At 43.8% G+C, this 24,146-nt stretch overlaps 1 protein-coding gene across 1 annotated transcript; it reads left to right on the top strand.

Annotated features, from left to right (window-relative positions):
• The first annotated feature begins 1,035 nt into the window (after window positions 1-1,035).
• On the top strand, window positions 1,036-24,075 carry LOC106583156 (serine/threonine-protein kinase 40). Its single transcript, XM_014167022.3, has 11 exons — window positions 1,036-1,265; window positions 5,245-5,371; window positions 5,638-5,723; window positions 6,666-6,809; window positions 7,664-7,894; window positions 8,533-8,585; window positions 15,288-15,403; window positions 17,547-17,691; window positions 18,215-18,334; window positions 18,542-18,626; window positions 23,696-24,075. The coding sequence occupies exons 2-11, from the start codon at window positions 5,254-5,256 to the stop codon at window positions 23,915-23,917; spliced, it is 1,320 nt and encodes a 439-aa protein (XP_014022497.1). The 5' UTR covers window positions 1,036-1,265; window positions 5,245-5,253; the 3' UTR covers window positions 23,918-24,075.
• Window positions 24,076-24,146: the final 71 nt, after the last annotated feature.

Genomic DNA, 24,146 nt, shown 5'->3' with positions numbered 1-24,146 from the left:
TTTCCTCATCAAAAGCTGTGGGCTGGAACAATGTTAACCACACAGGCTGACAAGTGTTTCATGTGGTCAGGGGCGTACAGTGTGCTGAGTCAACACAGGAAGACTAGTGCAGCCCAAATCACTTTGTGCCCTTTATATCCCCCTATACCTACCCACTGGATCGAAACTAGTAGGTGGGGGCGGGATTATTGTTCCATAAGAGGTATGCTAAATTTGGATCAGCATGGGAGGGTCTGCTTGTAGAAGGATTTCTTTTTTGGGGCCAAAAGACATGTTAGTCAGCATAACAGGTCAGGGAGGAAAGGGAGCACATTTCAGACACATGGAACTATTCTTTTTTCAGAGTGAATCTACACCTTTCATTTATGCTTATAAGATTGCTAATCAACCAAATACATGTACTGTATGTATAACTGTATAATACTCAAATGATTTCGTACAATATGTACGATAGGCATGCATTAGAATGAAGGTGTAGATATGTTTGGGAGTTGAAACCAAAAGCCTGTTATCCATCTGAGTAGAGATGAGGATAATGATAGGAGTATAAAGTTATTGTAGCCAATTTCATTCTCAAGGGGCTTTCCTCTCACTTGCTAGATCCTTTCTCATGAATGGAGGAATTGTTAGCGATCATGGATATAATGTTAGAATTTTACTAAAGCACAAAGCTATCACAGCATGTGAATGGAGAATGGAGTGTAATGCTGGACTTTTTGTTGCCACTGATTAGTTGAATGGATACAATATTTTCCCCCAAGCTCATATTCTACTTTTTCATCTTTGTATAACAGTGTTGTAAAATCATGTGTGCATTTTGAAACTATATCGAATTGAATTGGACACATAGTTGGGCACTGCACCTCTGGTCAACGTTACGTCGTTCCTAGTCCTATTATTGAACACATTTCATCAAATTCTTAATCAATCAGCTGCATCTGCTAGACAAAATTACTAAATCAAATTATGTTTTTATTTTTATTGGCTGAGCAAGTCTGTCAGTCATTCAATATGCGTCATTTCCGTTGTCAGGTGGCGCTGCTATGGAAAGATGCGATCAGAAAGCTGACGAATGGAAGCTGTTGCTGAGTGGTCATTTCGGTAATAGTGGCTAAAACAAACATAGCGCGATATCAACCCTCCATATACGGTCTCCTTTCGTTTGGGGGGGTAACCAACTGCGTATGCACCGAACAAATACGTTTAAAGAAATGTTCATGCTGTAGCAATACAACGCAGACTTTCCTCGGCGTTTTCAGCTCGAGGTAAGTTGTTGATAAAGAAAAAAGACCTGAGTGAGCGAGGTGGCGAACGAGTTTGCTCTAGCGGTAGTAACGTTAGTAGTAGCTTGCTAGCATGTACTTTGTTTAAATGGCCTCCACGATCTGCGCAATGTGTATTGTTTAGCAGACAATGGGTAAATTGAAACTGAACAAATGTATTTCCACAAATACCATGTATATTTGTCATTGGGGTTGTTCCTATGTGTGAACGGCGTGCATTGTTGTAGTTCGCGCTAGCTTTGGGTTGTTCGTGACAAATGGAACGTATCAGATTTAGCTAACGTTACCTAGCATAGCTTTAATGACGCCGGTTATCGTACATTGTTTTGTAATTAACTTACCCACTGTTCCCATACACCGTACATGCGCGGTGTTTTACTAATTCCTATTCATTTACAAACTTATTTTGCTACAACATAGCGTTTGGGCGTGGATCGCGTTTCGTTTGGAAACGCTTCTGGGTTGTCGGTCACTCGGTACTATAAATGGTACCTAGTTAGATTTTACTCATGTCATGACATAAGATCAGGATGGCTCAAAGGCTTGAGGACAAATGGTGATGGTCGGCACTAGTGTCTGTTGTAGGAGTCAAAAGGGGTCGTTACACTACACTTGCGGGATTGCATCCCTTCGATGCGTGCTCCTTTTCATTTGTCTTAAATTATAGCCTGATACGATGTTGCAACTAACACCACCTTGCAACATGCTATCGTCATTCCGCTCTCTAGTTATTTTTGGTGACCTTGTATGGCTAAGGGCATTCAAAATGTAACAATGGGCTGCAGGATGGTAGGGAACCAGAGCGCTGAAGGCTGAGCTTTCATCCAGGTACATCAAAAAAGCCTAGCTAGCTCGTAATGGGCATCTTTATCATGATGTCCAATATAGTTAGAGGGTGCTTGACTGGTGCAACCTATAAATCATCTCCTCTGACAACATTGTGATAGCTTGGACTAATATTCATCAGGATATAGCCTAGGCTCCATAAATAAATGTGTAAAAATGACATTTGGTTCTATAAGATTTATTTAGGGTTGGCTCCTTTAACTAGTGCTTTTAGCTAATTATTTTGTTTTGCAACAGAACACTGTGTGGAATGCATGATTCATGCCGCTATAATAGGACGTGGGTGGATCTCCGGTCACCTATCGCGGCCGTGTGTGTGCGCTCTCTAGCTATTTAAAGAGCGCATGTTCCCGTGGATGGCGTGGGATATTGTGTCTCTGGTGCCTTTTGTCTGATATGATTCAGTAGGCTATGTTCCTAATCTTTCTCAGTGCAGTCATCAGATAAGACTGCATCTTGGCATGCCATTGCACTGAAGTTATTCTTGCCAATCATTGTGCTTTCCTCGGGTGGTTTGACCTTGGTTCTTGAACTATTGGTAATTTGCTTACATTCATCAAATGCCAAACTAATCTGAAGTCAAGTTGTGAGCTGCCCATTTCAGGCAGGCCTAAGGTGCATGCATTACAGAAATGTAATTGTTTTGTCACATGGTTTTAGGGCAGTACAGTGCTTTTGTAGAAATCTGAATCAGAGCTGACAGGTGCTGTTTGTAATAGTTCTTGTTGGACAGTCATTTTAGCAGCATACCCTGTGTACTATCTTTTCAAAATGCAGTGGCTAACAATTAGTTTAGTTGACTTGTGTAAATAAATAGTATGGTAATTGATTGAGTGCTGCTGTCCTACAGTTGCACATTAGACTGGCAGTCATATGAAAGGCACTGTTCATAAGCCTCCCTGGGTGATTGATGACTGGTTGAGATGGCGACAGACGGGCGAGAGACATGATTTTGACACCGTCTGCTGTTTGAGATTTGAAAAAAAATCCTCATAGAAGTGAGAATTTGTGTAGGCCCGCAGACTTCTGCAAACTGTCCTGTCCTCACCAGAGCCAAACTGTGTGGCCCATGGCGGAACAGTTTCAAAATGGAAAGATGTCTTTTTTCCCGTGGGTTTTGGCCTAGTGTTGCCTGTAATGTATACTTTGAGTTTGTTGGGTGTGTGTCAGTGTCCAACATCTACTCTCATGCAGGTTATTCAAATGCGTTGTTATTGCCCTCTGCTGCCACTTTTATCAGCCCGAATCATCTCTCTCTGGAACGTCTCTAGTAGGGTTTGCTTGTACTGGCATATGTCCACTAAAGATCTACGGTCACCACAATGCTGTCTTTAGGCACATTGACCTACCATCTTTGTGCTGCAGTTTCACTACAGAAATTGTCACGTTGTTTTCACTCTGAAACGATGACTCCTTTTTACACCCTGGGACATGTTTCAGTTTATGCTCTTATTGGTGTCATCCCTCTGACATTTTTAGCATTTCTGACAAATCCTAGTCCATGGTAACCCTGGGGCGACTGAACCGAGTGACTCACTCTCTTCCAGTTGCTTCTGAGCATGACTTTCCTGTTACGGGAACCAGAGCGTGTTTCATCACTTAGGGACTCCTTATCAGCAGGCAGCAAACAAAGCATATACCTCTCGAAGATTATAAAACCCATGGTATTCTGAGGTTGGCATGTTACTGTAAGTAGATATCACACACAGGTTCCCCTGGCATGTGCCTTCACTTCCTTATCGGAAACGGTAGGGTTGCTATTTATTTTTCGGTCATGAAAAAAGCCATGAGCCCAACCTTTTTTATGGGAAACTGTCTTCTGAGAGGAAGTCGTAGCATTTTACTGTCAATGGTTATAACTCGCCACAGATTTAGAGAACCACGAACCAGTGCAGATTGAGTTTCAAGTTTTAATGTAACGTGCACTAGTACAGTGAAATGCCTTTCTTGCTAGCTGTAAACCCAACAATGCAGTAATCAATATCAATGTAGTACTAAAAATAACAGAAATAAGAACACAAAGTAAGAAACTATATATGGGGCGGCAGGTAGCCTAGTGGTTAGATCTAGGCTACCCAGATATCTATAGGGGTAAGGTGATTAACAGAGTAGCAGCAGCATAAATGATGAGTGCATGTGTGTGGCGTCAGTATGAATGTGTGTGTTGGAGAGTCCTGTGAGTGTGCATAGACAGTGTAAAAAAAAAATAAAAGGGTCAACTCAGTCAGTCCTTGTAGCCATTCTGTTAGCTATTTAGCAGTCGTATGGCTTGGGTATAGAAGCTCTTCAGGAGCCTGTTGGTGTCAGACTTGATGCACCGGTACCACTTGCCGTGTGGAAGCAGAGCGAACAGTGGCTGGAGTATTTAACGATTTTCCGGGCCTTCCTTTCACACCGCCTGATAGAGGTCCTAAAAGCCGCTGCAGGAGTTTCAGAAAGTAATTGCGAAGGATAAAATGAAACCAGCATGAAAAAGCATGTATGCACAAAATGGCATTCAGCCTAGCCTAATGCATGTTTTGCCATCTTTAGCATTTCACCAGAATTTCACCCTTGCAGGATTTGATGTTGCTGTCATCCTAATGCATCAAGGCATTTGTCATTCAATGTGAGCACATGGATGTTTCGTTTGCATGCCACATTGAGGATTAAAGCTGAGGTGTCATCTTTCTCACCAGAGACAACATCTGAATGAACCTATAATGGCTAGCCATTCACACTGTGTTGGTAAACTTGTGGGAGGGGTTTTCTAACGTGGTTGGTAGGGGTTAAACCCTCTCCTCTCTCATACCACAAGCCAGACAGTCTGCTGCATTAGTCAAGTCTCAAACTTTCGGAGAGACCCCATGTGTAGTCATGCAGTTTCAGGTATTATTGAGAACTAATGCATTTTCTACTGTATGACACGTTGGTTGAATTTTGGTCAGAATCTTAGGGGTTTAATTATGCAACTCAAGATGGATATTTTGCTAGTGGCCTGGAAGAACATCAACTGTATCAGTTAGTTTGAGAGTTTTGCTTCCTTGTGGTCACATTTCTGTCCTACACCACTTAACGTACTTATCTTGATCTGATGTTGTCCGATTAGCTTTTTGTTGCTGTGTTCTTCCTGCAGAGCTCTAGCATGTCTAAGCGGCGCTCTTTGGAGAGGGGGGCCGGAGAGACTTCAGGCAGGGCCAGCAAGCTCCTCTGTCCTGGAATCGCTGGAAGCAACGCGAAGAGGGCAGGTCCCTTTATTCTGGGTAAGAGATGGGGTTTACTGAGGGGCAAAAATGGGAAATGTTGGCCTCTTACAACTGTGTTTGCGCAGGAAACTAGGAAAGAGGTGGGGGGGATTCAGTTAGCTTGAGGCAAGTATGTGAAGAATTTGACTTTGGGTAGATGGCTTCTGCTGTCTGCTAGATTATGTTAGGGGTGTTAAAGTTTGCATGCATCCTAATGGTTTGCATTAGGGCACACACTCTCCTTACCTTTTGGTCACGCAGCTGTTGCCACTTCTTCCTTACAGGGCCTCGTTTGGGGAACTCGCCCGTGCCAAGTATAGTGCAGTGTCTGGCCAGGAAGGATGGGACAGATGACTTCTACCAGCTAAAAGTGAGTGGTCACACTCTCACACTATCTGTTTCTTTTGAATGATCTATTTTCACTGTTCGATGGAGATGAATTAGGCTCTTCAAACAATAGCTAGTTAGCTACAGTGTCCCAATAGCCTTTTGAACCTTTGACCTTCCTAAACAGACGTCTTTGTTGGTGTTCAGTTATTCCTTTACGGCCCTATTTCAGTGCAGCAGCCTGCGCTTGCTTAGGCGGAAGACAAACTGTAGAGGCAATTTGTTTATTGGGGCAATCCAATAATCTCTTTTACACACAAGGTGTTTTTAGGAGGAGGAACAGCGAAAAGGTGGCACACCCACCCTACCTCAGTCCCACTGCTAAGCCCCTGTGCAAAGTCGCCCCCCCCCCCCCCCCCCCCCCCCAAGTGTCTCCTGAGTGTGTGTGACTGTAGCATGCGAAGGATAAAATGAAACCAGCATGAAAAAACATTGTTTTTCAGTCAATACTTAACTTTTTTATTTTCTGAAAACTGCATTGTTGGTCAAGGGCTTGTAAGTAAGCATTTCACTGTAAGGTCTACACCTGTTGTATTCTGCACATGTGACAAATAAAATTTGATTTGATGTGCCAAATATGCGGGCCTGTTTTGTCCCCTCTGGCTCTCAACCCCCCCCCATCTTCCTAAGTTCTTTCCCAAGGCCTAGATCAGCTGCTGGTGTCAGCTGTTATGCTGCATCTTTAGGCATTGTTCTAGGGGTGACGACTGCATGTGGTTCAGGGATTTCTCCCCAGTCCCAGAGCGTCTGTGCTCGTGACCTCGAGATTGAATTCATTAGGCGACACCGTAGCATGATGTTTTGCAATGGGAAACAAAAATCAAGCATTTCTTATTGGACAAATCTAGGCAGGCAAGATGTTTCAGTCAGTTTTCTACTTTTTGGTGCCAAATGAACACAACCTTGCTGCTGCTTTCTGTTGTAGATCTTGACGCTGGAGGAGCGGGCAGACGCGGCCGCAGAGACCCAGGAAGAGAGGCAGGGGAAGATGCTGCTGCACACCGAGTACTCCCTCCTCTCGCTGCTCCATAACCAGGACGGAGTGGTGCACCACCATGGCCTGTTCCAGGTAAATAGCAAGAGTTTACTTGGTGCGTCACAAACTTTCAGGTACATCGCTTGGTGCTGCAGCCCTTTGTAATGTCTTTCAATGATGAGAACTTCACAGACCTGTACTGAATTACTGTGATTGTACATTATTCTTTCTGATGAGAGACTTGCATAGTTTTCTACCAGCCTCCCAAAAACACCCCTTTAGGGAAAAACATTCTATTCACACCCCCTACCTACCAACCACACTGCACGGTCCCACTCCAGTTGAGCTTAGAGACACTTCCATAGAAATATTGAAGCACCTTTTTCTTCAAGCCATCACTTTCCCAGTTGACCACTCACACAGTGACTCAGCCCTCCTGCCCTTCCCATTTCTTTATAACTTTGTTATTGTTCCCTCTGCCGCCTCTTTCACAACCCTATTCCTCCTCCTCGACTCGCTCTTCCTAGAATAGCTACATTGAGCCATGCGGCATGATTCATTCAAGGCTACAACGCTATTGATTGGTTTATTATAGTTCCGTCTCCAAGAGGGCCAGTTAATAATGATTTGTCTCAGGAAAGCCTTGAGGCCCAGCCATCTAAATCTGGACAAACCAATAACAATGGGGATCAGCTGGGGACGGATTTATGTTCTTTCTAACAACTCTGGGGCATCTCCAGCATGTATTGTTTAGGGCACACGTAGCAAAATGTCTTGCAATAAAAATACGTTTTATTGGACAAGCACATTTAATTCTGTTTTGTGGCCTTTTGTTTGTGCTTACTGAACACTACCCATACCAACAGATCGTAACGCGCACAGATAAAGATACGGTCTCCTCTCTAATCACCATAACCAATCCGTTCTCTCTCCCCTGTCCACTTTAGGACCGGGCGTACGAGATTGTAGAGGACCCGGAGGCCAACAATGGTAAGGTACGCCGGATGAAGAAGCGGATCTGCCTGGTGCTGGACTGCCTCTGTGCGCACGACTTCAGTGACAAGACTGCGGACCTCATCAACCTGCAGCACTACGTCATCAAGGAGAAGCGGCTGAGCGAGCGCGAGGCCATCATCATTTTCTACGACGTGGTGCGCGTGGTGGAGGCCCTGCACAAGGTGAGTCCGACCAACAAAACGCGTACAGCACGTTTTTGAGGGGATCCGTTTGAGGAAGACGATGCGCGGAATCGCTAGTCATGAGCACATTGCGTATGCCTAGTTATTTGATATGCGAGCCGATTTTGTAGATCAGTGATTCAACTCAGTCCGACTACAATGTAGCTGTTTGGATTTAGGCTGTTTCGAACACGTCCATCTGCTTCTCGACTAGGGTTCAGTCTGTGCTTTACAGATTGACCAGACTTTAAATGATCTGTTCGTGGCCAGTTGTTGGGAAGTTGTAGGTCAGATTATCTGGTCACTGCCTTTCACAGGCTGACCTTCATGATCAAGTAATTGGTCACTGACTTGACTATATAGTCATCTATGACCCATAGCTTTGACAATTTTGTTTTCTAAAATATTTATTATGCAAGTGTATTTTCTTTACGGTCTCCAACTTAAGTCTTGGGCAGGTTCAGACAAATCAAAATGTTACATTTTTGTTATGTAGTCCCTCCGATGAGTCGTCCAAGCTAAACCGGTCCTATAGAGCAGTAACAGCATTGACTTGAGTTGCTTTTGTTCCAGTGCTTCATTCAGAAACCGTCTGACGGTGACAAATCTGATCCTTCTCTACCTCTTTCACCCTGCAGAAAAACATTGTGCACCGAGACCTGAAGCTTGGAAACATGGTGCTCAACAAACGGTAAGGACTCAGTCACGCTTTCATATTTGGTTCAGCCATGCGAGAGGCCCCATCCAGTGTGTGTCCGGTGTGCAACTGGCCTTCAACCCGAGCAGGGTCAAGTCCCTTTAGCCTCAAGGAAGAGACAGATCTCCCAGCCCAGTCCCCCTTCACCCCTCTTTCTTTCTCTCTCTCTCTCGTACGAGTCAGTGAATCATTCCCTGTGGTCGCGTTTTGGAAGGCAGCGATGGGAACCTAGTGAGAAAAAGAGGGTGAAGAACGTGCCTTCTTACTTTGCGCTCTCTGTGAGAGAGGGGGGTGGAACTGCACATGGTTGGAACTCTGGCTCGGGTGCACATCAGGTCACAGTGCTGTCCCCCCCCCCCCCCCCCCAAAATCTCTTTTCAGTCTTATGTTCCAAAATTTGAAATATATATATATATATATTTTTTTTTTGACATTGGGTAAAAGTACAGACTCAGAGCTTTAAAATGGTACATCATACACTGTAGTTGGAGAACATGGGGAAGTAATGCTGCTTTTAAAAGTTAATAAACTTATCCCATTTAAGAGAAAAGGGCATTCAAACATTTAGCTGCGATTTTCACGTGCTCCACATTAATCCTTGGGAAACGTATATTTAGAAAAGGAATACTTTCACCAAATTGCCAAAATGATTTCTCTGTACATTATCTCACCAAATTCTCACCAAAGTTGCACAGCAGCTGATACCTAGCTCCATCAGTGAAAGCTCCTTGGCCAGAACACCAGGCTCCAGACAATTTAAGCTGTAAAGGAGAAAGGCAGACAAAAATAGACCAGGCATTAAAACCTTGCATACCAGCAATAACATTCTTTGAACCACAAGCAATAAGCTCAAGTACCAAGAAAAATACCTGAAGTGCTGCTTGTTCATCTCCTTACACTTGTGGGGAGAGCAGGTTTATGCTGAAAGACAAATTCCAGAACAATAGGTCAAGAAAGTGTGAATTAATCTCTTATAACTTGTTATTGCCTGTTACTAAAATGCCCTGTATACACTCAAGCTGTATCCAGCCAAACAATGGCAATGCAGACATTACAAGATAACTAGCTAATAATTTGCAAATGTTTAACTTCATCATTACCAGCAGGCTAGATGTACATGGTATTCATCTTTCCTAAATGCCATGGTTACTCCATGGATTTCTTTTTTGTCTGATAGAAGTCGCTCTAAAAAACAATGCAATATTTTCTACAAGCCAGTATGTTGAATGAAATTATATTTCCACTTTACCGGTTGTACATGCTGTTGATGGGAGGTAGAGATGGGGTATCCACAGGATAGTGATGTTTACCTGGCTTTTTGCAGTGCCGGTAGTTTGTCACTTGTATTAACAATAGCCGAATGTAACCGAAATGTAGTCATCTGACACACGTTTCCTCGCAGTCAGCTGGAAGTGTTTGCCGTTGTAGTTAGGCTTGGCCATATTTTTCAAGTGTTTGTCATGTGCGAATTGCGTTTAGTGTTGAAAATAACAACTGGAAATGCAGACCAGCGTACTAAAGGTTGGGTTGATAACACTTCCCTGTGGATATTTTGTATCAAATTACCTCCAACGTAGTTTACCGGTTGTCCACCGATGTCCCTAAGTTGAAATGAAGTTAACATTCTGACCTTTTAATGGGACTGTTCGGGAATGCTGAGCCTACATGTTACAGATGAGTGTAACTATTTCACTCTTGGATTCTAAACGAGGCTAGTATTAATCTAGCTAGTCAGCTAGTTGAACATGTCGGTGGCTAGCTATTTAGCCGTTTCATCTGTGCCTGTCTCTTAACTTGGGGTTTGATTAGTTTGCTAATCGATTAGCATTCGCACCACAGTGGCTATTTTTGTTAGCTAGCTAAACATAACAAACGGACAAACATATTATCGTCCTGCCTTTGCACATCAGCAATCAACATTAAATGCAGAATGCAACTGGCCATCTCAGCTAGCTAGCTGGCTATAACTTACCTGTATGCAACTGTCTAGCTAGCAAACAAGAACTAACCCTTGTGCTTTTCTGAAGAAAAAAAATGGCGTCCATTGTGGTATGGGTCAGATTGACCCGCACAGTTTAAACACACACGACACTTAAAGAATCAAGTAAAAACAGACAACTTTATTTTGTCTTGTCAGACCTTTCAGAAAGAACTACAAGAATGTTTGATTTCAAAAACTCTAAGAACTATTTGTTGAAAATATTTCTCACAAACAACCATTTTCTGTTTCCCCAAGTAGGCGTTTTTTATTTTCTTCGTGTTTCCCAGTAACACTTAGGTGTGATTTGACCTTATTGGTCGAAATTATCCCTTCAGTCTTTCTCTCCACATGTTGAATTGAATTGACACAATGTACGTGTGTGCTTTCTGCAGATGTATTTATTACATTCTACAGTAAGTGGTGTTGGTCTTACTGTCTTGGCGAGAGGGGCAGAGCAAATCGTGTAGGCCCTGGAACAATTTTGATTACATTGGAAGCTGACCGTCTACCCTGACTTTGTCGTGGTGACGGTGACCATTCTATAGTAACGTCTTTAGACTTCCATGTCCTCTCTTCTCTGGATGATGGTTGTTGCATGCGCTCTCAGCTGATGGAGGAGATGGTATGGCAGACCCCTCTGAATCCTCTTCACCAAAGAAAAATTCACAATTGACCTGCAACATAACAGGAGGGTTAAATAACGAGAAAGTGGCGCATTCATGGGTCTGAATGAGTTTCATTCATGCATACACATTCATATCTAAATACTAGTGCCCATACATCTGTTTCTCAAACTAGAGACACTAATGTACTTGTCCTCTTGCTCAGTTGCTCACCGGGGCCTCCCACTCCTCTTTCTATTCTGGTTGGAGACAGTTTGCACTGTTCTGTGAAGGCAGTAGTACACAGCATTGTACGAGATCTTCAGTTTCTTGCCAATTTCTCGCATGGGATAGCCTTCATTTCTCAACAATAATAGACTGAGTTTCAGAAAAGTTATTTTGTTTCTGGTCATTTTGAGCTTGTAATCGAACCCACAAATGCTGATGCTCCAGATACTCAACTAGTTTAAAGGCCAGTTTTATTGCTTCTTTAATCAGAACAATAGTTTTCAGCTGTGCTAACATAATTGCAGAAGGGTTTTCGAATGATTAACTAGCCTTTTGAAATGATCAACTTGGATTAGCTAACACGACGTGCCATTGGAACAGAGGACTGATGGTTGCTGATAATGGGCCTCTGTATGCCGATGTAGATATTACATTAAACATCTGCCATTTCCAGCTACAACAGTCTTTTATAACATTAACAATGTCGACACTGTATTTCTGATCAATTTGATGTTATTTGAATGGACAAATGTGCTTTTCTTTCAAAAACAAGGACATTTCTAAGTGACCACAAACTTTTGAACGGTAGTGTACATTTTGCACAATGAGCACTTGTCTCTCAAATGCATAGTTAGTTATTGGTATGCTAGATGGTGAATTTCTGCCTTATTAGCATTGACATGAATCAGTCAACACCTCAAAACAAGGCATTGTATCAATAAGATGAAACGAGACACTTATGATTCCCCACATGGCAGTTTCTTGTCAATTCTTTCTAGCACAATCTGACCATCCAGAATCTCAACACTGACTTCTGCACCATGGAAGCGGGCACATCGTTTTCCTGACGTTGTCAGCTAACCCATCTATAGTGAATCTAGAACGATATCGCTGCCTCTTGCAATATAGATATTGTGGATGTCAGTATCGCAATTTTAGATTAAAAGTAGATAAATCGTGCATCCCTAGTGAGCACCATTCGGCAGCAGTAGTGGTGATGAAACAAAGTGTTTTGTTGTGGCCGGTGGGGCTGCTGCACAGAACAGAGCAGAGCAGACGAGTAGAACACTCTGTCCCAGCTGGAGACAAAAGGAGAGGCCTGCCAAAGGCCCTCCATAGCTCAGGGCTGACTCACCATGGACACACATGTCTCTCTTGCACACATACACTCAGCCCTCTATTTACTTTCCCTCCCTCTGCTCTGTCTGTCAGAAGCTTTTTTTTTTTTCTCACAAACTCTTTGCTCATTACTCCTTTCTGTTTTCTCATGATTCCTTTCTTCCATTCCCTCTCATTGTCTTCCTTTTTTGGCTTTCGCCTTGGCTCTCTGTGTTTCATGTGTCCTCACTGAAGGTGCATGCATGCATACAGTATGGGGGATGGATGGAGAAAGGCCTCTCCCAGATTTGGGATATGCAACAAAACATTTTACACCAGACACTGGTACATGTGAAACAGGACAAATGTAAGCACCCCCTATTTGTCCTTCGATCACTGTGCACTTTCACCACCCTGTGATGTTCATAAGTTATTTAATCTGCCTAATAAACTCCATGCTTTTCCCAGTCCTAGTGGTAGGCTATGTTGTGTGGTCCTATCATCGCATGATATGATAGTTATATTATAGCAATTTGTGCATAAAGGCTTTTCCACGGCCATTTCTCGTGTAATTTTAGACAAACATTGCTGGCAGACATGAATAAAAGGTATCTGCATTTCCTGTTTCCATCATGGTTCAGGTCATTAATCCACATGAAATGAGGCTATTATTGCATTTTGCCAGTAAGTTGTTTTAAATAGCTGGTGTTTGTTGGCTTGTAATTCTTAAATGAACCGTAACTTTGAGGGTGTACTTTAGGGTTCTAAGATGTTTGGTTCATTGCAAACTAGACTTGAGCCGCCTCCTTAGGTAATCTCTCTCTCTCGCCTGTCTCTGCACAGTCTTTAGACTATGAGGTGCTTGTTTGTCATCATGCTTCTGTCAGCTGACGGTGACATCAGCCTCTGCATATATTCCCACTGACTGTGCTGAAGATTAGTTTACACCTGTGCAATCTTCCCTTCACCAACTTCTCCCTGTCCTGCAAAGCTCAGTGTGCTCTATCATTGTCAGGAGTTTGCTTATGCTGGAAATAAAAATTGCAAATCAAATTTAAAAAGGGTTTGGCTGGTGGTGCGGGGTTCACAAATTAGTAGCATTTCAAAGTCCATCTGTGTTTAAAACTGGAAAGCAAAGTTGACCTTGATGGGACACTAGTCACACACAGGTAAATCCCAAAATGTTTGAGGGAAATCCTTGACCTCACCACACAGTTTTTTTTAAATATATTTTTAAATAAAATCTAAATTAAATATTTGAGGGACACTCCTGCTGAGAATTTTGATTTTATTTTTTTTAATTTTTTTTGCGCAATTTGAGCTTCATGTAGAGCCAGAGGATGCCATGTTCAACCCCTTTCCCATCAGTCTGGATATTTTGGGCAGGATGGGGGAGGGAGAGTCACAAGGGATGTGGAGGTTTCTGGTTTCCTGTCTCCTGGGGTCACATGACCAGAAAGCAGAGACGGTGTGGTTCTTTTGGTCAACCCAGTCCTAAGGGTCCCTCTCATGAGGCGAACACGCTATCTTTCATGGAGAGAGGATACAGAGTAAGAATAGCAACCGCAGTTGTGTGATGCATGCAGGCAAAAGAAAGGCCCCCTTCATAAAGCAGCTTTTTTTTTTATCTAGAGCCCTTCAAGCGCAGCTTCCTGTCATGCTGTCAAGTTCAAAAGGCTACTGCATTATAGACAACTCATGCTCACAAATTTTGAACAGCCTCCTCAGATGGTAGACTGTCAAGACAATTGTTTCATCTTCAAAAATATTTTTACAACGTGGCATTTTTAGCAAGCATGTTTTCACAGGAATTAACCGTAGCCTAAATGTGGCCTACTATCTGAGCAGAATGTTAACCGCATACAGTGTGAGAGTGAGCTGCATTGACCTCGGTCCTTGGAGAAAGGGGATGTGGGTGAGAACGTGACCTTGAGTGGACTAAGGCGCTAAATTGCAGTTGTGATTTGTGTAGCCTGTGCATGCTTTGCGTGGGTGGACTTAAGCTTGTGTGTGCACTTTTCCTTATGTGTGTTGCATACACATTCGTCAATTCAATTCCATGCAGGATTAGTCATCGAGATAATTAGCCCAAACCACAGGTTGACTCACATGTTTGTCAAAGTGCAGCCTTTTTTATTTCCTCTTTCTTTCTCTCTACATGTTTCTCTACTGTACGAAGGCCTACCATTATACACACACACACACACACACACACACACACACACACACACACACACTGTTTATCTACGATGACTCATGCAAACATCTGATAGGCCTATGTTTCTACAGAAACCAATATGATGTCCCTAGCAACGGGGCTTGAGCGCCAGACTGTCTGGAGTTTACCCTGTCTCCAGATATCACTGTCCTCCTGGTTTGGAGTTGTCCCTTCAACTGGTAGTTGTGATCGTATAGTCTTGTGTTTCTTTGAAACTTCTTCTGGTTTCTTTTAAGATGATGCTAAGGAGCCTAATGCTTTGCTCAGTTAAATGTGCTGCAGTCAAATTAAGCAGTGGGTGAACTACGCCTCCCACATCAGTCTGCATCTATTTAGTTTCATGAAGCATCGTGTATCTCACAGGCCTACCAAAAACATATTTTTTGGTGATCACGAGGCAAACTTTTACAGTCAGGAAGTGGAGTACAGTTTCCTTGGGTCATATTCATTAGGGCATACTGTGCTGCATTTCTTTCACGCAGTTTCTGACAGTTTTCTTCCAGTTTGTATCTACAGAATATGACCCTGGTGTGTGTGTGTGTGTGTTGGTGTCTTTCTGTGTACCCTAGGACTCACCGGATTACCATCACCAACTTTTGCCTGGGCAAGCACCTGGTGAGCGAGGACGACCTGCTGAAGGACCAGCGAGGAAGTCCAGCCTACATCAGCCCTGACGTACTGAGTGGTGAGAGGACATGCGGGCGCGCGCGCACACACAGATGGCATGAGAGGGGAAAGGAGAAGGAAGTTCTCTATCAGTCTGTCACAAATGCTACTGACTAATGCCAAACACAATCACATAACAGTTGAATTGAAACTTCCATATCTCCATGCTTACTTTATGTAACAAGTGGATGCAAATCATGTAGGCCTATTGATTTCCAAGGGTAACTCGCATGTTATTTGTGAAATGTGGGGGTTTGACTGATAAGCTCCTGTTGTATCTTTTACTGTTCTTTTGAAAGGAAGGGTCAGCCTAGTTTAATCTGGTTCGAGCTGGGAAACTGCGAGTCAGTCAGGAGGCTTGCATAATGTTTGGCAGGCCACTGTTGCGTTGGATATTTCCGGTTATTAGGTAACACCGATGGCCTATTTTGCAACTTGGAACATTAGTGAAGGTATTTAAAAAAAAAAAAAAAATTCATTTATTGACTTGATCATCTCAGTTGCATGATGTTCTCTCATGATAAGCTACGTGTTAGGGTATGTGGTGTTCTTGTTTATTGCAAACATGTATACTGTGCTACGTTTTTATATTAGTTTAATCGCTTGCTGCAGAGACGGCACACAATATTCCATCACTCGGTAGTTTGTGCACGCACTTCGTGCACACAGTTTGAAAAGTATTCTCAGCCCTTCAGTCTAGACACGATTGGCGGGGAAACGTGTGAAACGAGCAGATTTGGATAGTGTCTTCTTCCACTCTCTCCATTTAAAACCCAGAACCCGTATATGAGCGGAACGTGACAAGCTGAAGACAGAACAATGAAACTGAGCTCCGGTGAGTCACACTGATGACTCACCGAGAGGGAAACTACTCCCAACCCCTCCCCCCGTGTGTGTGTGTGTGGCAAATGCATTACCATTATTGCCCCATGGGCGGAGGGAGGGAAGCAAGCAACTGCCGACCACCTCTTTATAACAACACTTGTCTCTGGTCCTAAAGAAGAGCACCATGGTCATTTGTCCTCCTATACGTCACTGTCTTCTGACTCCTCGTGCCTTTACTGTTTGATAGGTTTAAGCATAATGGAGGTATGGTATTGCCAGATGGGATTGGGGTTGAGAATTTCGTGGAAAGATGAGTCTAGAGCTGCAGTTGGCGTGTCGAGTCACATTGTCTTCTGTGTCCAATTGGTTAATCATTCATTCTGTGGTTGATTAATGAGATATTATGGGTGGTTCTGGAGGAGGACAGTGGGTTGAAGAGTAATGACAAACAATGTTTGTGGCTAAATTAAGATTCGATAGTGTGCTTGTACTGGTGCATGTACGTACATGATGTGGAAGCCGATATGCAAAACATGTTTTTAAAGAAGCGTCATTTTCTCAGTCACAAAATGTCAAACATTAACCCGTTTTCCATCCAAACTTTTCATGCGAGTATATGTCGAATACAAAAATGTAATGACGGCATAATGGAAACGGTAAACTTACGTATTGTCAACAAATGTTTTTTGTGAACTTTCCAAATGTCGACGAAACATTTAAACTTTTTGCCAGTAAAATAATGTGAGAAATGCTGGTGGAAATGCTTTTATGCTCAAATGAATATAATAACGTCGTATCGGAAACTTGGAGTCAGGCGAAGACGTGTGGTCTTCCCACTATGACTTGTCACAAAAGCATGCAGTTTATTAGGCTACAGATGAAATAAATGATGCACTTCACAGAGTGGCGAAAGTGCATAGTGTTGAGCTTGATGCTGCTTTCCAATAAATATCAAGGGTCTTATTCTGGTGACAGGATAGTCGATGCTTGGCTGCCATTTGACAAAATCATGTTTTTTTTTTGTCCCTAACGATAATCTCATGTAGGCTATACGAGCTCTCTAGCCAACAGTGCTCAGATAGCATTGTTGGCTGGAGTGCCCATGCCAGTATTATTATTTTTTTTTAATTCGGTACCTGGGAATTTAACTGCAAAAGTTATGTGCACTACGTCATCACTTACAGCCTTTTATCTGTAACAAGTCCAGTTGATGGAAACCCATATTTGGTGGGAAAATGCTTTTTTATTTTAAGATTCGCATGAAAATCTGTCGCCATTTGTATAGAAACCTAGTTCGTGAAATATTTTTTTAATGAATCTATTGTCTTCCTTTGCAGGCCGGCCGTACCACGGTAAGCCCAGTGATATGTGGGCCCTTGGAGTGGTGCTGTTCACCATGCTCTACGGCCAGTTCCCCTTCTACGACAGCATACCTCAGGAGCTATTCCGTAAGATCAAGGCTGCAGAGTACTCCATCCCAGAGTAGGTCAACATACAACACATCCCATACAAAACCACACAAGCATTATTACTTCATACAGAGTTGTGTGCTACATATCATACCACACCTTCCATCCCGTACAGCACCACGTAAGCATTATTCAAGGCCATTTTTATACTGCGTTGGTGTGAATTGGAAGAAGCTACAATGATGCATATCATGACAGTTGGTCTACTCTAGGACTTGGTGCAAGTCTGCCAATATCAATTAAGTTCTGAGCCACACACTATTAGAACTAATAGTAATGTATGCTGTTTAGTAGATGCTTTTATCCAAAGTGACTTAGTCATGCATGCATGCGTTTTATGTACAAGTGGTCCTGGGAATCGAACCCACTATCCTGGCGTTGCAAACGCTATGCTATACCAACTGAGCTACGGAGGACCGTGCTCTTATTGGTTCCTCCTATGTATTATGCAACAGTTTCTCCTTCTGGTGTTGACGGCCATAAATATAACCCTTCCCCCTCTGTCCTTCTTTCCTTTCCTCCCTCTCTCCCCTCAGGGACGGGCGTGTGTCGGAGAACACTGTGTGTCTTATACGGAAGCTGCTGGTGCTGGACCCCCAGCAGAGGCTGACCGCCGTCGAGGTCCTGGAGTCTCTCAGCGGCATTATTGCCTCGTGGTGAGTCACGCTATTTGGTGGACAGGGAGAGAACTGTAAATATTGGCAGTTGTGGTTTAAAAAGTGCATAACAACAATGCATTCTCATCTGGTGTGAGAATATCATCTTTAATGCCGTCAAGATGTTTAACTTGGTGGCATTAATAGAATCATCAGTCAATCCTTGCTGTGTCGATAAACTGTGGTGTGTGTGTGTGTGTGGCGCAGGCAGTCAGTATCCTCTTTGACCGGACCACTTCAGGTTGTACCGGACATCGATGACCAGGTCAGCCACCCAGAGCATCTCCAGGAGGTGAGATCCCTGTGGTCAACAACCCCTTGATCCTCCTTTAGCATTAGCACATGGCTAATCCTCAGAACTTCAGCTCACCCAAAGCCTTCTGGGGAACAGAGCCAAATGCTCCTCTCTTATTGACTGGTGACTTGGTGTGTGATGATCTCACTGCGCCACCATGAGGCTAGCACTTTCATTACATTTGAATCCAATCTTCTTAAATCTAAAAGTGTTGTAAGAAATACAAAAGTGTGTGCAAGTAAAGCTTGACATACATTCTCAGTTATAAAGCTGCCGAATACAACAGGTGTAGACCTTACAGTGAAATGCTTACTTACAAGCAATGCTAACCAACAATGCAGTTAAAAAAAATAAATGATAAGAATAAGAAATAAAATGAACAAATTAAAAGAGCAGCAGTAAAATAACAATAGCGAGGCTATATACAGGGGGGTACCGGTACAGAGTCAATGTGCGGGGGCACTGGTTAGTCGAGGTAATATGTACATGTAGGTAGAGTTATTAAAGTGACTGCATAGATAATAACAGAGTAGCAGCGGTGTGGAGGGGGGGGGGGGGGGGGTCAGGCAATGCATATAGCCTGGGTAGCCATTTGATTAGATGTTCAGGAGTCTTATGGGTTGGGGAGTAGAAGCTGTTTAGAATTCTCTTGGACCTAGACTTGGCAAGCGCTCTGGTACCGCTTGCCATGCGGCAGCAGAGCGAACAGTCTATGGCTAGGGTGGCTGGAGTCTTTGACAATTTTTAGGGCCTTCCTCTGACATCGCCTGGTATAGAGGTCCTGGATGGCAGGAAGCTTGGCCCCAATGATGTATTGGGCTATACGCGCTACTCTGTAGCGCCTTGCGGTTGGAGGCCGTTGCCGTGCCAGGCAGCGATACAGCCAGTCAGGATGCTCTCGATGGTGCAGCTGTCGAACCTTTTGAGGATCTGAGGACCCATGCCAAATCTTTTCAGTCTCCTGAGTGGGAATTGGATTTGTCGGGCCCTCATCACGACTGTCTCGGTGTGCTTGGACAATTATTGATTTTTTCACCTTTAAGCAGGTAAGCTAGTTGAGAACAAGTTCTCATTTACAACGGCGACCTGGCCAAGATAAAGCAAAGCAGTGCGACACAAACAACAACAGTTACTATACAGTCTCTATACAGTGTGTGCAAATGGCATAAGGTGGTAAGGCAATAAATAGGCCATAGTAGTGAAGTAATTACAGTTTAGCAAATTAACACCGGAGTGATAGATGAGCAAATGATGATGTGCAAGTAGAAATACTGGTGTGCAAAAGAGCAGAAAAGTAAATAAAAACAATATGGGGATGAGGTAGGTAGATTGGGTGGGCTATTTACAGATGGGCTATGTTCAGCTGCAGCGATCGGATAGCTGATGTTTAAAGTCAGTGAGGGAAATATAAGTCTCCAGCTTCCGCGACTTTTGCAATTCGTTCCAGTCATTGGCAGCAAAGAACTGGAAGGAAAGGCGGCCAAAGGAGGTGTTGGCTTTGGGGACGACCAGTGAGATATACCTGCTGGAGCACGTGCTACGGGTGGGTGTTATCCTGACCAGTGAGCTGAGATAAGTCGGAGCTTTACCTTGCAAAGACTTATAGATGACCTGGAGCCAGTGGGTCTGGCGACGAATATGTAGCAAGGGCCAGCCGACTAGAGCATACAGGTCGCAGTGGTGGGTGGTATTTTGGGCGTTTGGTGACAAAACGGATGGCACTGTGATAGACTGCATCCAGTTTGCTGAGTAGAGTATTGGAAGCTATTTTTTTAATGACATTGTCAAGGATCGGTAGGATAGTCAGTTTTACGAGGGTATGTTTGGCGGCGTGAGTGAAGGAGGCTTTGTTGCGAAATAGGAAGCCGATTCTAGATTTAATTTTGGATTGGAGATGTTTAATATGAGTCTGGAAGGAGAGTTTAGTCTAGCCAGACACCTAGGTATTTGTAGTTGTCCACATAATTCTAAGTCAGAACCGTCCAGAGTAGTGATGCTGGGCGGGCGGGTGCCGGCAGCGAACGGTTGAAAAGCATGCATTTGGAGGCCACGAAAGGAGTGTTGTATGGCATTGAAGCTCGTTTGGAGGTTAGTTAACAGTGTCCAAAGAAGGGCCAGGTGTATACAGAATGGTGTCGTCTGCGTAGAGGTGGATCAGGGAATCATCCGCAGAAAGAGCGACATCGTTGATATATATACAGAGAAAAGTCGGCCTGAGAATTGAACCCTGTGGTACCCCTATAGAGACTGCCAGAGGTCCGGACAACAGGCCCTCCGATTTGACACACTGAATTGTATCAGAGAAGTAGTTGGTGAACCAGGCGAGGCAGTCATTTGAGAAACCAAGGCTGAAGAGTCTGCTGATAAGGATACGGCGATTGACAGTCAAAAGCCTTGGCCAGGTTGATGAAGATGGCTGCACAGTACTCTTTAATCGATGGCGGTTATGATATCGTTTAGTACCTTGAGAGTGGCTGAGGTGCACCGTGACCAGCTCGGAAACCGGATTGCACAGCGGAGAAGGTACAGTGGGATTCAAAATGGTCAGTGATCTGTTTATTAACTAGGCTTTCAAAGACTTTTTTGAAAGGCAGTGATGATGGATATAGGTCGTTAACCTCTTACATCTAGACGTTGCGCTAGCGGAACACCTGCTCCAATATCCAATGATAGGCGCGGCGCGAATTACAAATTCCTCAAAAATACAGAAACTTCAATTTTTCAAACATATGACTATTTCACAGCATTTTAAAGACAAGACTGTCCTTTATCTAACCACACTGTCCGATTTCAAAAAGGCTTTACAGCGAAAGCAAAACATTAGATTATGTCAGCAGACTACCCAGCCAGAAATAATCAGACACCCATTTTTCAAGCTAGCATATAATGTCACAAAAACCCAGAAGACAGCTAAATGCAGCACTAACCTTTGATCTTCATCAGATGACACACCTAGGACATTATGTTATACAATACATGCATGTTTTGTTCAATCAAGTTCATATGTATATCAAAAAACAGCTTTTTACATTAGCATGTGACTTTCAGAACTAGCATACCCCCCGCAAACTTCCGGGGAATTTACTAACAATTTACTAAATTACTCACGATAAACGTTCACAAAAAACATAACAATTATTTTAAGAATTATAGATACAGAACTCCTCTATGCACTCGATATGTCCGATTTTAAAATAGCTTTTGGTGAAAGCACATTTTGCAATATTCTAAGTACATAGCCCAGCCATCACAGGCTAGCTATTTAGACACCCGGCAAGTTTAGCCTTCACCAAAATCAGATTTACTATTATAAAAGTTTGATTACCTTTTGTTGTCTTCGTCAGAATGCACTCCCAGGACTGCTACTTCAATAACAAATGTTGGTTTGGTCCCAAATAATCCATCGTTATATCCGAATAGTGGCGTTTTGTTCGTGCGTTCCAGAAACTATCCGAAATGGTAAATCAGGGTCGTGCGCATGGCGCAATTCGTGACAAAACATTTCTAAATATTCCATTACCGTACTTCGAAGCATGTCAACCGCTGTTTAAAATCAATTTTTATGCAATTTACCTCGTAAAAAAGCGATAATATTCCGACCGGGAATCTCCTTTTCGGCAGAGGAAAAATCACAAAGACGGGGGCGGCCAGGTCACGCGCCTAAGCCCACAGTCCCTTGATCGGCCACTTGAGAAAGGCGATTAATGTGTTTCAGCCTGGGGCTGGGATGACGACATTCTGTTTTTTCCCGGGCTCTGAGCGCCCATGGAAGACGTAGGAAGTGTCACATTAGAGCAGAGATCCTTTGTAAAAGATAGAGATGGCAAAGAAGTTCAAGAAATGGTCAGACAGGCCACTTCCTGTAAAGGAATCTCTCAGGTTTTGACCTGCCATTTGAGTTTTGTTATACTCACAGACACCATTCAAACAGTTTTAGAAACTTTGGAGTGTTTTCTATCCAAAGCCAATAATTATATGCATATTCTAGTTACTGGGCAGGAGTAGTAACCAGATTAAATCGGGTACGTTTTTTATCCAGCCGTGAAAATACTGCCCCCTAGCCATAACAGGTTAACAGTTTGGGTCTAGTGTCACCCCCTTTGAAGAGGGGGATGACCGCGGCAGCTTTGCAGTCTTTAAGGATCTCGGACAATAGGAAAGAGAGGTTGAACAGACTTGTAATAGGGGTTGCAACAATGGCAGTGGATAATTTTAGAAAGGGTCCAGATTGTCTAGCCCAGCTGATTTGTACAGGTCCAGGTTTTGCAGCTCTTTCAGAACATCTGCTATCTGGATTTGGGTGAAGGAGAAGCTGGGGAGGCTTGGGCAAGTTGCAGTGAGGGGTGCGGCGCTGTTGGCCGGGGTTGGGGTAGCCAGGAGGAAAGTTTGGCCAGCCGTAGAGCGATGCTTATTGAAATTCTCGATTATTGTGGATTTTATTGGTGGTGACAGTGTTACCTAGCCTCAGTGCAGTGGGCATCTGGGCGGAGGTGCTCTTATTCTCCATGGACTTTAGTGTCCCATAACTTTTGAGTTGGAGCTACAGGATGCGAATTGTTAGTTTGTTGGTGATGTGGAAGCTCTCAACCTGCTCTGCTACAGCCCCGTCGATGAGCTTGTTGGCGTAGGTTCGTTATCTCCGTTTTGACAAGGATGCTGATCTCTTGATCATTAACCAGGCTCTCTAACTTGTGTTCATTGTGTAACAGTATCTCTGTGTAACAGCAGGGTCGTGTTCAGTTGGCACCAAACAGAAAACGAACAAACTGGGAAGGGACTAGGTAGACCAGGTCCAATAAGAAACGGCCAGTTAGTTTTCTGATGCTAAATGTTTTAAGACCTTTTCCATGATGTGCCCTAATGCAGGGGTTTTCAAACCTTTCCTCAGGGACCTCCAGACGTTCCATGTATTTGAGCTATACCAGATCTAGTACACTTGAGTCAACTAATCAATAATAAAATTGTAAGATGTCTGGGGGTCACTGAGAAGAGGTTTGACAATCACTGCCCTGATGAACACGACCCAGTGTGTAACTAACTAATAAGCATCTCTGTCTCTATCCCAGGTGAAAATGACAGAGGAGTCATCGCAGTACGAGTTTGAGAACTACATGCGCCAGCAGCTGCTTCTGGCCGAGGAGAAGAACACTATCCACGAGGCCAAGGCCAGCTTCCTCACCAAGCGCCAGTTCGGCGCCATCCCTCCCGTGCGGCGCCTGGGCCACGACGCCACGCCCGTCAGCCCTCTGGACGCTGCCATCCTGGCCCAGCGCTTTCTCCGGAAGTAGCCCCTTCATCCATCGCCTTGACAAGTGGAGTGAGGGACACATAAGGGTTGGGTTGGGAAGGTACCCTAAAACTGAGAATATCTGTGGGAGCTTAGCCCCAGCTCGACCCTCCCTTGGGTAGAGAGGCCCCTAGCTGTGTTGAGTTAGGTGGGGTGGGTGGGGGGGGGGGGGGGGGGGCACCAGAACTGATCACTCACCTGACAACCTCTCATAGTTTTCACACTTCATG

This window comes from Salmo salar, chromosome 02 (assembly GCF_965601325.2).
Source record: "Salmo salar chromosome 02, fSalSal1, whole genome shotgun sequence".
NCBI classification, from domain to species: domain Eukaryota; kingdom Metazoa; phylum Chordata; class Actinopteri; order Salmoniformes; family Salmonidae; genus Salmo; species Salmo salar.
This window is presented reverse-complemented; position numbering and strand designations above follow the sequence as displayed.